The 15,041-nt window shown below is 43.5% G+C and overlaps 1 protein-coding gene across 2 annotated transcripts in view; it reads left to right on the top strand.

Moving 5' to 3' along the window:
- GARNL3 (GTPase activating Rap/RanGAP domain like 3) overlaps nt 1-15,041 on the top strand; it is a 179,976-nt gene that overhangs the window by 14,944 nt on the left and 149,991 nt on the right. For both annotated transcript variants that reach the window (XM_037745914.1, XM_017549106.2), the window contains exon 2: nt 5,173-5,343. In XM_037745914.1, the coding sequence (XP_037601842.1) occupies nt 5,201-5,343 (143 nt within the window). In that variant the 5' untranslated portion in view covers nt 5,173-5,200. The remainder of the gene's footprint in view (nt 1-5,172; nt 5,344-15,041) is intronic.

The following is a 15,041-nucleotide window of genomic DNA, read 5'->3' as shown; positions in this document are numbered from 1 at the left end:
AGGGTTTCACCATGTTGGCCAGGCTAGTCTCGAACCCCTGACCTTGTGATCTTCCCGCCTCAGACTCCCAAAATATGGTCTCTTTTAGACTTCATAATTAGGCCTCATCAGAACTGTCTGTGGCTGCCACAGCTAGAGGAACCAATCTGGAGCTCCCAGACAAGTTCTCTGGACTGCTGTTACTTCCTTGAGGCCTTGAGGAGAGTCCTAACTGTGAAGTAGGCTGTGTTTCTCTTTACCCTAATCCCTTTGAACTCATAATACAAAGACTCAAGGCACACTTAGGGCTTGGGAGTCACAACATAGGATAGGAAAACTATGAACTATGCTTCTCAGGGCTGACTTCCGTCAAATAGGAAACCACATACATAAAAAAACACTTTCCATAGGAGTGTTTTAGTGCTCAGGGATACCCCCTCTCCTCTCCTGCAGGTCCCCTGCCCCCAGAAAGCACCTCCACACTGAATCATCCTTTCTCCTACCTTATTCTGGGATATTTATCCTAGAGCCTTGTTAAATCTCCCTATTGCAGTATTTGATGTTTTGGGAGAAGCCTTGTTCTCTTGATGTCTTATTTTTCATCTGCTCCCTAGGGAAACCTCCTGATCTGTACTCCTCATCTGCCCAGTGCTGCCATTTCTCATGGGTCCTGTGCTTGGTAGTCTTGCATGTTCATCTTTGCATCTCGGTAGTCTTTGCAGCTCTTCTGGGTTGTGTACCTTATAATAATGTGAGTGGAACCACCTTGACTCCCTTCTGCTCTATCTGAGCAATGGCTGGGTCTTCTTTTTTAGAACCTGAGCTTGAGGTGTGGCCTCAGGAAATGGAAAGGGTACAGAGGCAGTAGGAATGTGCCATCTCTTCTTACCAATCCCATATTTTCCCACCAGTCCACCTAATTCCCTGTTCCTTGCTGTATCTGACCCCCTGGAAGGGCTTCCCTTGAATTACCAGCCTTCACCCCCACTTCAAGGCAAACACACCCTTCCACAGAGGATCTGGGTGGGTCAATGTGATATCCCCTGACTTGTGGCCCTTCTTTGGGCAGGTTCATGTGTACTTTTGGTTAATGTCTTTGAAGAGATCCAAGTGGCTCCTAAGACATACTTATCCTCCTCTTCCTCAGCCTGTTTTCAGGAGGTCACACTTTCTCATTAGAAAGCTGGGGCAGTGAAAAAAAGAAGAGGAAACCCTCTACCCGGTCCCACCTTTGCTGTCATTCCTCACCCCTCCAAATCAAACCTAACCAGGCCTCCAGGGCATGCCAGGTCATTTCCTTCACATTGTGGGAGATGTACAGAATCTCAATGATCTCTTTCAGTTTGTCTACACTTAACCATATGTAGCAGGTCTCAGAGTTCTAGCATGGAGTTTGGCCACACTCTTGCTTCAATAAGTTGTCTTCTATATAATGAGCTATTTTTTGCTTTTTTCCAAGAGTTCCAAGGAGTTAGGCAAATGAGCACTTATTCCACTTCTTTCCGAGAAGTTCTTCAACTGCTATATATTTTAAATAGTGAAAAGATAAAGATAAAATATGTCAGAAGGTTAAGAGGAACATATATTTTTTTAAAATTAGAAAGTTAGGACTAGAAAAGATAAATGAGTAAATGGATGAAAACAGTGATGAGACAAAATCTGAACAGTTTCTGAAGTCAAAGAATTAGATGAAAGTGTAAAGAAAGAACTCTAAGAGTAAAGTATGGCAAAAAGATAAATGAGAGAAAAGATTTAAAATAGCTAGCATTCTAAATTTTTAATAAAGTCTTAAAGGGATAGGAAAGAATATGCTAAGACAAATCATTTTAATATTTAAAGATTTAAAAGCTAAAAGAATGTAAACAATGTATAAGGTTATCTCATTCCGTAATCTTCCAAATGAAGGATGCATGTATATTTACTGATGTAGAAAGATGTATAAGACCTCTAGTTTAGGTAGAAAAGCAAGCCACAGAACATTGTATAGTCCAAGCATATATGTTGCATAAAAGTTTGCAGATAGACAAAAGAGTAGTAGGAAGCCAAACTGCTAATGAAGAGGAAAGGGAGTGGGGTCAGGGGGTGTCATGGACATCGTTAGTCAGTTCCCTTAGATGCCCTCAGGTCCCTTTACCATTCTGTGCTCTTTTTCCTGTCTCCAGTTCCATGCACCTCCAAGCACTCACAATGGGGACTCGTGGGCAAACTGCCCTTGCACCCCTGCACCCCACATATGTAGAGAGCTTGAAGGACATGGGCCTGTACATCAACCCACTCTTACTCCCACCCTGTGGCCCTCAGCCAGTGACTGAGGCTGCAGGAAATGAAAGCCTTGCTCCTAGTCTCAGGTGGGGACAACTCTGAGGTGTCAGTTACCTTGAGCAGCAGTGCCCCAAATATAAAGCAAGCCACATATGTGATTTTACATTTTCTAGTAGCCACATTAAAATTCATTTTAATAATGGGCTGGATATGGCATTCATGCCTGTAATCCCAATACTTTGGGAAGTCGAGGTAGGAGGATCACTTGAGCTGAGGAATTTGAGACCACTGTGGGCAACATAGGGAGACCCCTGTCTATACAAATAATATTTTAAAAAATTAGCCAGGTGTGATGGTGCACACCTGTGTTCCCAGCTACTCAGGAGGTTGAAGCAGGAGTATCTCCTGACCCTGGGAAGTCAAAGCTATAGTGAGTTATGATCATGCTAATGCACTCCACCCTGGGTGGCAGAGTGAGAGCCTATCTCAAAAAAAAAATTTTTTTTTTAATTAAAAAACATAATTCTAGATCAGGCACGATGGCTCACGCCTGTAATCCCAGCACTTGGGAGGCCGAGGTGGGCTGATAACAAGGTCAGGAGTTCGAGACCATCCTGACCAACATGGTGAAACTCCATCTCTACTAAGAATACAAAAATTAGCTGGGCGTGGTGACACGTGCCTGTGATACCAGCTACTCACGAGGCTGAGGCAGGAGAATCACTTGAACCCAGGAGGCAGAGGTTGCAGTGAGCAGAGATTGTGCCACGGCACTCCACCCTGGGTGACAAAGGGAGACTCCATCTCAAAAAAGAAAAAAAAATCATTCTAACAATGTATTTTTATCATTCAACATGTAATCAGTGTGAAACGTTACTGAGATGTTTTAAATCCATTTTTATTTGTAGTAAGTCTTCAAAACCCAGTGTGTATGTTACTTCACTTTGGATGCCTCCATTTCAGTTGCTCAGTAGTGGCTACCCAGTTGAAGAGCACAGCATCAGGCACATTGAAGCTGTCCCTCCATAGAGCTCTACCTGAAACTCAAGTCTCACTGGGTTTCTTCTTGTTCCCTGTCCTGCTTCCTATACTCCCTTATCAGTATCTTTTGAGAGTACCACTTAATAAATCTTCTGCATACAATATTATCTTTGTAATTAAAATGAATCTGGAAGATTCAAAAGAAAGAAAAAAGAAAATGTCTTATCCTGAAGCCCAGATTTGTTATTGTATCACTAAGGCAACCTTAAACTCTAGTGACATTGGGTTTTAGAAAACTTGGGGTTCCTTTGGGTAAAGAACAATTGATAACACAGCAGAACCCTGATTTCTTGCCCTTTGTCCTAAGTGGGAGACTTAAGCCTTTGATGTCTATCTAGTTACTGCCAAGATTAGCGGCCTGAAGGCAGCTTAGGGTGAGATTACCTAGAAGTCTGGGTCAGGTATGCAGTATGTGGCTTCTTGGGCCCAGGAAAGGTGATGGGGGAAGCCAAGTCATAATTTATAAAAGGAATACCAGAGGGACCTGGCAAGAGATAAGACAAAGGGGACAGGTAGGAGGTTATGTGAGTCTTGAATCCTTCCTGTGTTAGGCACAGGTTATTAGACTGACTTTTTGGGGGTTTTTTATTTGTTTGGTTTGTTTTGTTTTGTTTGAGGCAGTCTCACTCTGTCACCCAGGCTGGAGTGCAGTGGCGCAATCTTGGCTCACTGCAAGCTCTGCCTCCCAGGTTCACCTAATTCCTCTGCCTCAGCCTCCCAAATAGCTAAGATTACAGGCGTGAGCCACCACCACTGGCCTGTTTTGTTTTTTTGATTTTTTAAAAATATGCCTATAGCCTTGGGTCTAATTGGCATCACTATAGAACATTTAGAGTGGGCAGTGCCTATCTGATTCCAAAGCCCCAGCCTATGTGGAGTCACTTTTCTTGGCATCCAGCCTCACAGCACTCCCTCCTCATGCATAAAACCTTTCTGAACCATTAGGCCTTTTGTCTTTTCACAGTCTTTCTTTCTTTTTTTTAAATTCACTAGTGACTCTAGCCAGAGATGTCACAATGTTTCTTAAGAAGACATTATAAAGAGTCCCCTTTTGACCAAAGTGTTATATAAGATTGCTTTTATTTTTATTTTTCCATTTCCAAGTAATTGGATTTTTCTGGGTTGTTTGTCTGTCACTTGAGGTAGAGGTGAGTGAAGAGCCCTGCTAATTGGCTCAGAAAATAATTCCAGTCAGAAGGAGCGTGATGCCTGCATTTCCTATCAGGGTAGCCCCATCATCCTACAACTGCCTTTTCCACCTTCCTTGATGCATCATCGGAGAAAGGAGCAGACACATCTCAGGAATGCATTTCTCAATTTATTCCCATGAACAAGCCTTTATTAATTCAGCAAGCACTTACTGCTTATATACTATATGCTATGAACTCTTTAACTGTGGCCTTTGATCCTTGTTTCCCTGTTGTTGCCAGTCTAGGCCCTTTTTATGGCTTTTCTTGGATTTTTAAATTAGGACATAAACCAAGTGCTCCTGAACTGCCCCAGTGATGGCCATGAGGTTCTACCACCAGTGATTCTCCAAAAGCATTCTAGACATAGCTTACCTTACCAAATTAATACTACCTTTTAAAAAATAAGTTTGTGATTGTTCAAATGCTCACTGGGCATCCTTTTACTTTAGACTGTACTGACTTAACTCATTGCTGAGGGATGTAACCGGACTTGGATGGGTCCATGGCCCAATGCCTTCCTTTATGCAATAAGGTCATATGTGGTCTTAGTGGGACCCCTAAGTCTTAAGGGTGCCTCAGTGTTGCCCTCCTCCCTGTTTACCAGTGGGGCTGCCCTTGGAAAGGAGGGGCAGAGCAGGCCAGGGATTGGCCTGCAGTTCTTCTCTGTCTCTCAATGCTTTTCCCAACTCTTCTACTTCAGGACAGCAGCCCAGCTTCCAGGCCCACTGATGGATCCATTAACGAAGGGGCCCTGTGGGAGTCAGATGGCACAAACCCTTCTGTGGAAAGCAAAGTCATCTCTCTCTTTCGGCATCCAGCCCCTTCAGACATGGCCAACAAAAGAGCCTGAACTAGAGTCCCAGGTCAACCTGTAAGTAAGTAAAAGAAGCATCATCTCAGTTTGGGCTTATGCTCACTACAGCTTGAAATCCCTTAATGTTTAGGAAGAATATACTCTTTACTTTGTGGGGGATAGCAGGGAGGGAGAGAGGAGTGGATGTTTGGTTGGGAGACTGCATTTCTGTTCTTCCTTGTGTATTTAGTAGTATTCATTGAGCACATACTCCGTCCAGGTCCTGTGTCAGACATTATGAGCAAAATAGATTCAGTTCCTGTCTTCAGTGGGCTTGCACTTATGGGATAGATAGCCATTAATCAAATAATCACACAAATATTAACAAATTGTAGTAAGTTCTATGAAATGTGCTGCCTTGATTCAATAAACATTTACAGAATGCCTTCTGTGTGTCAGCAACATACTGGTGATATTAGAGGATAAGACATTTTATCTAAATTTGAATATAAATAGTTTATGGAAGCAAAAAAAGTTCCAATGTAATACAAAATAAATTGTAATCATAACTAGAATAGAATTAATACAACAGTAGACTCTAAGGCCTGTAGGGTAGTAACTGTGTTTTTATGTTTACTCCTGAGTCCCCAGGTCTTTGTTATGGTGTATGATAATACTCATTGGATAAATGAATAAGTAAATGAATAAAGATGATATTACAAGAGAGGGGTGCTTAGCTTTTCAGGGGGAATCAAAGGCAGCCAGATGCAACAACATGATTGACTTCAAAACAAATAAGATGCTTCATCAGTTCAGTACAACAAATACTTGGATGCTTTCTTACTGTACTCAGTGCTTTTGTGAAGTGAGTTCCTAGGTAGGGTTATGGATCAGAATCACCAGTGGGACTTAAAAAATCATTTATGCCTGAGACCTGCCCCTCAAGATTCTGATGCAGTAGATCTGAAGTGGGTGAAGGAGGACACTTTGTCTGCCCTTAAGGAACTCCCTGCTTATCCAGGGAGACAGACAAGTCACCAGGTCATGCCAATGATGCTGGAGAAGCAGCATGAATAACATGCTAAAGGAAACCATCACCTGCTGGAGGACAGGGAAGAGAAGGGATAACAGTTGAGCTCAGCCTTGTAGCATGAGCATTGATCAGGCAACAGAGAGAGAAGAAGTCCCCTTTAAATCGGAGGATGATACAAAGCAAAGGCTCACATGCATGAGGATGTGTTGATAGGCATTAACCGACAATTCTTAAACTGGATTGCACATGAAGATCACCCAGGGTAGCTTTAAAAACATAAAAGTCTGCCCTGTCCCTCTGTTAGAAACAAGAGCTCAGAGTCGCAAAGAAAATGAATACTCAATTAAAAGGATTTCTCAGCAAGTCAAATTTACTTCTGCAGAAGGGTGCTGCTCACCCTCTCGTCGCTGGGAGAGCACACCGAATGAAGGAGGGAAGAGGTTTTTATCCCTAACACAGTCCCTGCTTCTCTGTCCTGTCCCCATTGGCTGGAGGTGGACCACACAACCTAAGCGAACTCAGTTGGCTATTTTAAACATGGACTGGAGGGAGGGTTGTTTACAGAACGGGTAGCTAGAAGTGAGAAGGTATAAGGAAGTCGATTGAGAACAAAGAACAAGGAAGTTAGACTTTGAAGAGGAATCCATTATATCTGACACCCTCTAAAATTCTGAGGTCTAGGGTGGGACACAAGAGCGCATATTTTTACAAAGCTCCCCAGGTGATTCTTGCATGTGGTAGATGTTGAGAAACGCTGCTTTTAAGAAATGTAACCACAAATAAGTAAATAAAAAATAATTATGAAGCACTTTATGTGCCTAGCTAAGGGGCCTAAACTTTACATCTTAGGCAATGGGAGCCATTGACAGCTTTTATGCACTGAAGAAGTGATACAGTTTGGAATGTAAATGGGTCACATCATTTAGATAAAATCGTGATGGTCAGTTCTGCAGTGGCTTCTTAAGAGAAACTAGCAAAGCCAGGAGTCACTGTTGTTTTCACAGCTTCTGCACCTTCCAGAAACTGCCTCTCAAGTGAATAAGATAATTGAATGTCTGCTTGATCTGAAAAGGAAATTTCAGATTTCAGGCAATACTGAATTATCTAAGCAAGATGGACCTGGGTGGTCTCGCAGGTCCTAGGTGGCTCCAGCGCACTGCAGAGGAGGGGAGGGAACCCAGGGCTTCAGCTCCAAAAGTGGGGCAAGTGGGTGGCTGGTCTGCCCTCTTCATCACTAATTAGAGAAGGAATTTGTGTCCAGGGAGTTTAGAAGTAATCCGAGGACCCTTAGCGCTGGAGCTCCTGGCAAGAGTTAAAGTCGCCGCGGTGCCTCCTTTCCAGACTACAAGCCCCACTGTGCACTGAGCGGATGATGTGTAACAAGGGCGAGCAGGACTACTGGAGAGCCTATGAGCACAGCAGAAGCACCCCAAGGGGCCGCCTTCTGGGCTCTGTTGGTGAATCCGGTTAGGGGTGGGACTGAGCCCTGGTGATTGGCGGCCGGAGGCACTACAAAGCCGCAGGGCGCATGGGGTGGGAGGGGCTGCGGGACGGCAGCTGCTGCTGGGTAGGACCAGGTAGTGTGCACACTTCCGTCCTTAGGAAGGAGCCCATCGGCAGATTCTGGACTTCGGGGGCCTCACCCGCTGATCTCACCCAGCTGCACGTAGGAATGGGTGTGGTCAGGCCTTGCTCTGGACCCCAGACTGAGGGGCCAGACTTGAAACCGCATTCCAAGGCAGCCAGAGATTGGGTTCTCTGGGAAGATGTATCTTTAAGAACCGCTACCATTCTGCGGACCGCCTATTTATTAGCTCATTCATTGAGCAAATATTTATCGATCACCTGTATACCAGGCACTTGCCAAAGCATCCTAAATGTATCTTCTCATTTATTCACAAAACCCTGAGATAGCTGCTGTTATCTCCATTTTACAGGTAAGGGTACAGAGGCCCAGCCTTTTCTGGGACACACAGCTTGTAAGTGATAGAACAGGGATTGGACTTGGGTTTGTCTATTCCAGTGCCCATCTCTTAACCTCAGCATGCTCAGGTGTGCAATCAGGAGAAAAATATTTATGGGATGGCAGCATCCACAGGGTTTCTTGGTGCTGTCAAGTGAAGTATATAACAACAGTCCAGTACTGAACACCAATGAAGTTGAACAAGCACCAAGTTGGGTCTTATCCTAGATATCACGGCACCACAAAAACCTACTTTCTGCCAGAAAAGTGTTCTGGTAAACAATTTACTGGCATCTTTATGCTGTGCTAGGCCTTGTGCTAGGCACTGGGGACGCAAAAAAGGTATCTCCTTCCACATCAAGTGGGGGCTTACAGAAGTGCTGTTACCCACCACAGTCCAAGATTACTCAGTAGAGGAAGAAGAATGAAAGATGAAAGATGGGAACTCTACCAGGCAGAGGTGGCAGGGAGGCCTTCCTAGATCATGTGTATAAAGAGAAGCAGTATTAAAGCACTGAGGGTGTTAAGGGAGCCATGAACAGTTGGTGCTTCTTAGGGAGTGGTGGGCAATGAGCCTGCAAAGGGAGACAGAGGTCAAGCTGTTGCAGAGTGGGATCCATTGGTCTTGATTCTCTAGACGGGCATGGCATGCTCAGATTTGAAAGTTGGAAAGATAATTGGCGTCAGTTGGCAACTGGATTTCAGTAGGATGAGGCTGGTGGCATGGAGACCTATCAGAGCAAAAGATATGAAGGTAGATGTTAAGAGTTCTGATGAGCGACAGGAATGATGGGATTGATTTGGAAGTATTTTGAGAAAGATTAAAGTCCGACCTGGTAACTGTATGGATTGTGGGGTGAGGAAGGGAGGCTCAGAGTTTTGACTCAGGCAGCTGAGTAGTGGTATTGTCATTAATAAGTGAGCATTGAGATGAGACAGCACAAAATCTAAGATGGAATAAAACAAAGGTTATGTAGAAAATGCTGTCAGGAGCCAGGCACGGTAGCTCATGCCTGTAATCCCAGCAATTTGAGAGGCCAAAGTGGGTGATCATCTGAGCTCAGGTGTTTGAGACCAACCTGGCCAACGAGGCAAAACCCCATCTCTACTAAAAATACAAAAAAATCAGCTGGATGTGCTGACACATGCCAGTAGTCCCAGCTACTTGGGGAGGCTGAGGCAGGAGAATCACTTTAGCCCAGGAGGTGGAGGTTGCAGTGAGCTGAGATTGCATTTGCACTACTGAACTCCTGCCTGGGCAACAGAGTGAAAACCTATCTTAAAAAAAAAAAAAAAAAAAAAAAAAAAAAAACAATAATAAAAAAAAAAAAAAAAAAAAAAAAAAAAAAAAAATTTACTGTCAGGGCCGAAGAAGGGCACAGTAACATCCTAGGGGACAGGAGGTACTTAGGAAAGTCTTCTTGGAGAGAAGAAGATGAAATGGACCTTGAGAAAGGAGTAGACCTTTATTTTTGCGTCAATTTTAATAGGCAGAGACTGGGGAGGAGAGGATTCTAGATGGTGAGATTGGCATGGCAAAGGCACAAAGCAGGGACACTTGTTCAGCGCATTTTTGAGGAATAACAGATGTCCTAGTTTGCCTCTTGTGTGGTGAAGTAGTGACATATTGTGAAGAATTGGGGGACGTATTGTGCAAGATGTTGTACTGAATCCTGGAGTCATTGGGAGATGCTGAATGGCTTTCGAGACAGGCAAGTGGTGGTTTGATGTCTGCTTTAGAAAATTAGTTTCATCATTGTGTACATTGAAAAGCCCAGTTACGAGATAGACTAGTGAGGGGCTTGTTGGTTGTAAATGTCAAAAACCCAACTCAAATTAGCTTAGGCCAAAAAGAGAGTGTATGGGTGCATGGAACCAAACTAAGAAAAGGGATAGATCTGGCTTCAGGGCTGATTACATCCAAGGCCTCAAATGCTGTCAAGTCAGATGGTTGTCTCCTGTTTTTCACCTCCCATTCTCCCTTTCCCCATGCTTCTTGATGCCTGCTGGCCTCCCTGTCTCCTTCTCTTCCATGGATTTTCTTCATGCAGCAGGTCATGTGAGCTCAGGTAATATGTGTATTCTGACAACTTTGCAGCCTGGAAGGAAAAATCTCATCAGTTTAAAAAACTCTGGGGAAAGACTGTAGTTGCCTAGCCTGGGCCACATATCCATTCCTGGTTCTGTGGGGGGAGTGTCTGTCAAGGGAAGAGGAGATAGTTCTTGCTTGCCCAGGTGAGCAAAGTAGCCCTGGAAGAGAAAGGAGTTGTCAGGGAGACCAGGATTCAACTGGGTCATGAAAGCCAGTGGAGGAGTTTCAAGAAAAAGGTCTTTGGCTGATCACAAAAGTAACTCAGGAAGTTTTTCAAAAATGTAGATCAAGGAACCTATTAGAAGCCCTAGTGGTGGGACTCAGGAACCTGGTTTAAGGTGACAAATTTAACAGAAAGTTTGAAGATAAAGACTAAAAGCTGACAGTTGAATTTGGTGATTGAGAAGCCATGGAGCACCTTTGAAAAACAGTGTCATATGGGATGGGAGGGTAGAAGGCAGATAGCAAGACTTTCTGATGCATTCCTCACTTTTTCTAATTTATACCCTTGTTTCAGGGCTAGTACTGACCTTAAATGAGATTAAATTTCTTTATGGGATGTATTAGTCTGTTCCCATGCTGCTATAAAGACATACTCAAGACTGGGTAATTTATAAAGGAAAGGTTTAATGGACTCACAGCTCCACATAGCTGAGAAGGCCTCATAATCATGGCAGAAGGCAAAGGAGAAGCAAAGGTACATCTTACATGGTGGCAGGCAAGAGAGCTTGTGTAGGGGAACTCCCCTTTATAAAACCATCAGTCAGCTGGGCATGGTGGCTCATGCCTGTAATCCCTGCACTTTGGGAGGCTGAGGTGGGTGGATTACCTGAGGTAAGGAGTTTGAGACCAGTCTGGCCAACATGATGAAACCCTGTCTCTACTAAAAATACAAAAAATTAGCTGGGCATGGTGATGCATACCTGTAATCCCAGCTAGTCAGGAGACTGAGGCAGGAGAATCGCTTGAACCATGGAGGCAGATGTTGCAGTGAGCCGAGATCACGCCATTGCACTCCAGTCTGGACAACAAGAGTGAAACTCCGTCTCAAAAACAAAAAACTATTAGATTTCATGAGACTTATTCACTATCACAAGACAGTACAGGAAAGACCTGCCCCCATGATTCAATTACCTCCCACTGGGTCCCTCCCATGACATGTGGGAATTATGGGAGCTACAATTCAAGATGAGTTTTGGGTGGGGACACAGCCAGACCATATCATGGGGTACTGTAACTCAATACATTAGGAGAAAGCTAAGGAAGGCTATTAGAAAGATGGCTATTAGGGCCATTCTGTCTTAAAAGGATATCAACCAGGAGGAAGAAGTTTTTAATCCCCTGTGAATTATGTGCTAATTTATTTTTTACTCGGTGTTTTGTATAATCAATTAGGACATACCGCAGTGAAGTTAGATTTCTGTTTTTTTAATTTTACTTCATTGTTTATTGTAGTATTTTTATGGTATGTATTACAAAAAGAGCTTCACGTCTTGTATTTTTTAAACTGAAAAATAAAAGATCACGAAATGCACACATTCTTATGTGACATTCCTTGGTTCCACAAAGTTAGATTTGTTAACAGCCTATAATTCAGACTTAATTTTCCCCAGTCAGCTGAATTAGCAATAGTTACCACCCTGTCTCTTTTTTTTTTTTTTTTTTTGAGACGGAGTTTCGCTCTTGTTACCCAGGCTGGAGTGCAATAGTGCAATCCCGGCTCACTGCAACCTCCGCCTCCTGGTTTCAGGCAATTCTTCTGCCTCAGCCTCCGCAGTAGCTGGGATTACAGGCACATGCCACCATACCCAGCTAATGTTTTGTATTTTTAGTAGAGACGGTCCTCACCATGTTGACCAGGATGGTCTCGATCTCTTGACCTCGTGATCCACCCACCTCGGCCTCCCAAAGTGCTGGGATTATAGGTGTGAGCCACCGCGCCTGGCCACTCCCTCTCTTTTTTTTTGAAACAGAGTCTTGCTCTGTCACCCAGGCTAGAGTGCGCCATCTTGGCTCACTGCAACCTGCGCCTCCCAAGTTCAAGCAATTCTCCTGCCTCAGCCTCCTGAGTAGCTGGGATTACAGGTACCTGCCACCACACCTGGCTTCTTTTTGTATTTTTAGTAGAAACAGGGTGTCACCATGATGGCCAGGCTGGTGTTGAACTCCTGACCTCAAGTGATCCACCTGCCTTGGCCTCCCAAAGTGCTGGGATTACAGGCATGAGCCACTGTGCCCGGCCCAATAGTTTAGTTTTTGATCTTTTGAGGAAAGTTGCCATGTATTTGAGTTTGTCACCAATGCGTTAGACAAATATTAGGCAATTTTGTTATTTAGATCTTTTTAAACTTTTTATTTTTTATTTATTTATTTTAGTTTTCATGGGTACATAATAGGTGTATATATTTATGGGTTACATGAGACATTTTGATACAGTTAGACAATGTGTTATAATCACATCAGGGTAATTGGGGTATCCATCACCTTAAGCATTTATTCTTTGTGTTGCAAATAGCCCAATTATACTCTTTTAGTTATTTTAAAATATACAATTAAATTATTTTTTCCTATACTCACTTTGTTGTGCTAGCAAATACTAGGTTTTACTCATTTTTTCTGGTTTTTTTTTTTNTTTTGTACTCATTAATTAACCCTTCCCACTCCCCACTGTTCCCTACTACCCTTCCCAGCTTCTGGTAGCCCTCCTCTTACTCTCTATCTCCATGAGTTCAATTATTTTAATGTTTAGTTCCACAAATAAGTGAACACATGCAAAGTCTGTACTTAGACTTTTTTTTTAATAGCTTTCAAAAGCTTTAAAAGACCTAGTTTGCTCCTAAGTGAAGAGCTACTATATTTTAAAACAAGTGCCAGAAAGTAAGCTTTTAGTTTACTGTTAGGAGAAATTCTATTCCCCTGCCCTTGTGTTTCCATAAGAAATTTCTGCTTTACTTCCATGGAGGAGAGAGGTTGGATGGGCAGCCGACTTGTCCCCTACCCCCTTTCTTCTCTCCCTTTTGGGATCTGGTTGCCCACAGAGCTTATGTGTTATCTCGCCTCCTGTTTCTATGTGGGAAAACACACCCAAGTCGTCTAGAGGTAGGCGTGGGGACCCATCTGTTTCCATCCCCCTGTTGGAGCTTGACAGTCCTGAAACTATTTCCCTTGCAGCTATCCTGGCAGGTTTCTGCCTCTCTGCAGATCAAACTCTCCCATTGTAAAAGGATTGACCCAAGGTCTAAACTTGTGGGAAATTGTAGGAAGCCCATTTGGCTTTTGGACTCAGCTTTGTTTGCCAATGAAACACTGACAGCAAGGAAATCTCTCTCTCTCTCTCAATATCTCTCCTCCTTTCCTTTCCTTTCCTTTCCTTTCCTTTCCTTTCCTTTCCTTTCCTTCTTTCCTTCCTTTCCTCCCTCCCTCCCTCTCTCTCTCTCTCTTTCTTTCTTTCCTTTCCCTCCCTCTCTCTCTCTCTCTCTCTTTTATCTTTCCTCTCTCTTTTTTGAGACAGGGTCTCACTTCATTGTCTAGGCTACAGTGCAGTGGTGATCTTGGTTCATTGTCACCTACACTTCCTGGGCTCAAGTGATCCTCCCACCTCAGCCTCCTGAGTAGCTAAGACCACAGGCACTCACCACCATGCCCAGTTATTTTTTTTTGTATTTTTGGTAGAGACATGGTTTTGCCATGTTGCCCAGGCTGGTCTTGAACTCCTGAGCTCAAAGCAATCTGCCTGCCTCAGCCTCCTAAAGTGCTCAGATTGCAGGAATGAGCCACCACACCCGGCCAGTATTTTTTTTCATTTGCCTGACTCCTGTCACTAATTCCAAACTAATTCTAAAAAGACAAGAAAGGGTTGATTTATTAATAAGTTCCCAAAGCTCCAACATCTGTGAGGTATGCGAGGATTTGTGGTCTGGGCTGGGTTTTCTTTTTTATTCCCTTTTTCTTCCCTGTCTTAATAGAGTACCTGGCATATAGAAAATGCTTACTATTTATTATATGTAAGTTAAAAGTACTAGAGTAGAGATGCCAGTTAGAAGGCATCTGTAGCAGTGAAGGTCTGAGCTAAAGTAAAGAAAGTAAAACTGGAAAGGGGAGAAGGGTCAATAAATTATGACAGGGTGGAATTTCACAAATATTCTCATGTGCAAAATGACATATACAAGATTATAGACCAAGTGCAGTGGCTCACACCTGTAATTGCAGCACTTTGGGAGGCTAAGTTGGGTAGATCACTTGAGCCCAGGAGTTCAAGACCAGCCTGGGCAACATAATGAAACCCCAGCTAATTTTTCTGCATTTTTGATAGAAAAAAATGCATGGTGGTGTGCTCCTGTGGTCTCAGCTGCCTGGAAGGCTGAGGTGGGAGGATCACCTGAGCCCAGGAATTTGAGGCTGCAGTGAGCCCTGATCATGCCACTGCACTTCAGTCTGGGTGACAGAGTGAGAACTTGTCTTAAAAAAAAAAAATTATGCATTGCAGCATCATTTGTAATAGAAAAGATTGAAAACCATTTAACTTTAGTAATAGAAAAGATTGAAAACCATTGAACTAGGGGCGTGGTTAAGTAAAATATGGTACGTCTACTGGATATAAGAAAGAATACAAGAGGCCAGGTGCGGTGGCTCACGCCTGTAACACCAGTACTTTGGGAGGCTGAGGCAGGTGGATTACCTGAGGTCAG

This window comes from Cebus imitator, unplaced genomic scaffold, assembly GCF_001604975.1.
Source record: "Cebus imitator isolate Cc_AM_T3 unplaced genomic scaffold, Cebus_imitator-1.0 Scaffold216, whole genome shotgun sequence".
NCBI lineage: Eukaryota > Metazoa > Chordata > Mammalia > Primates > Cebidae > Cebus > Cebus imitator.
This window is presented reverse-complemented; position numbering and strand designations above follow the sequence as displayed.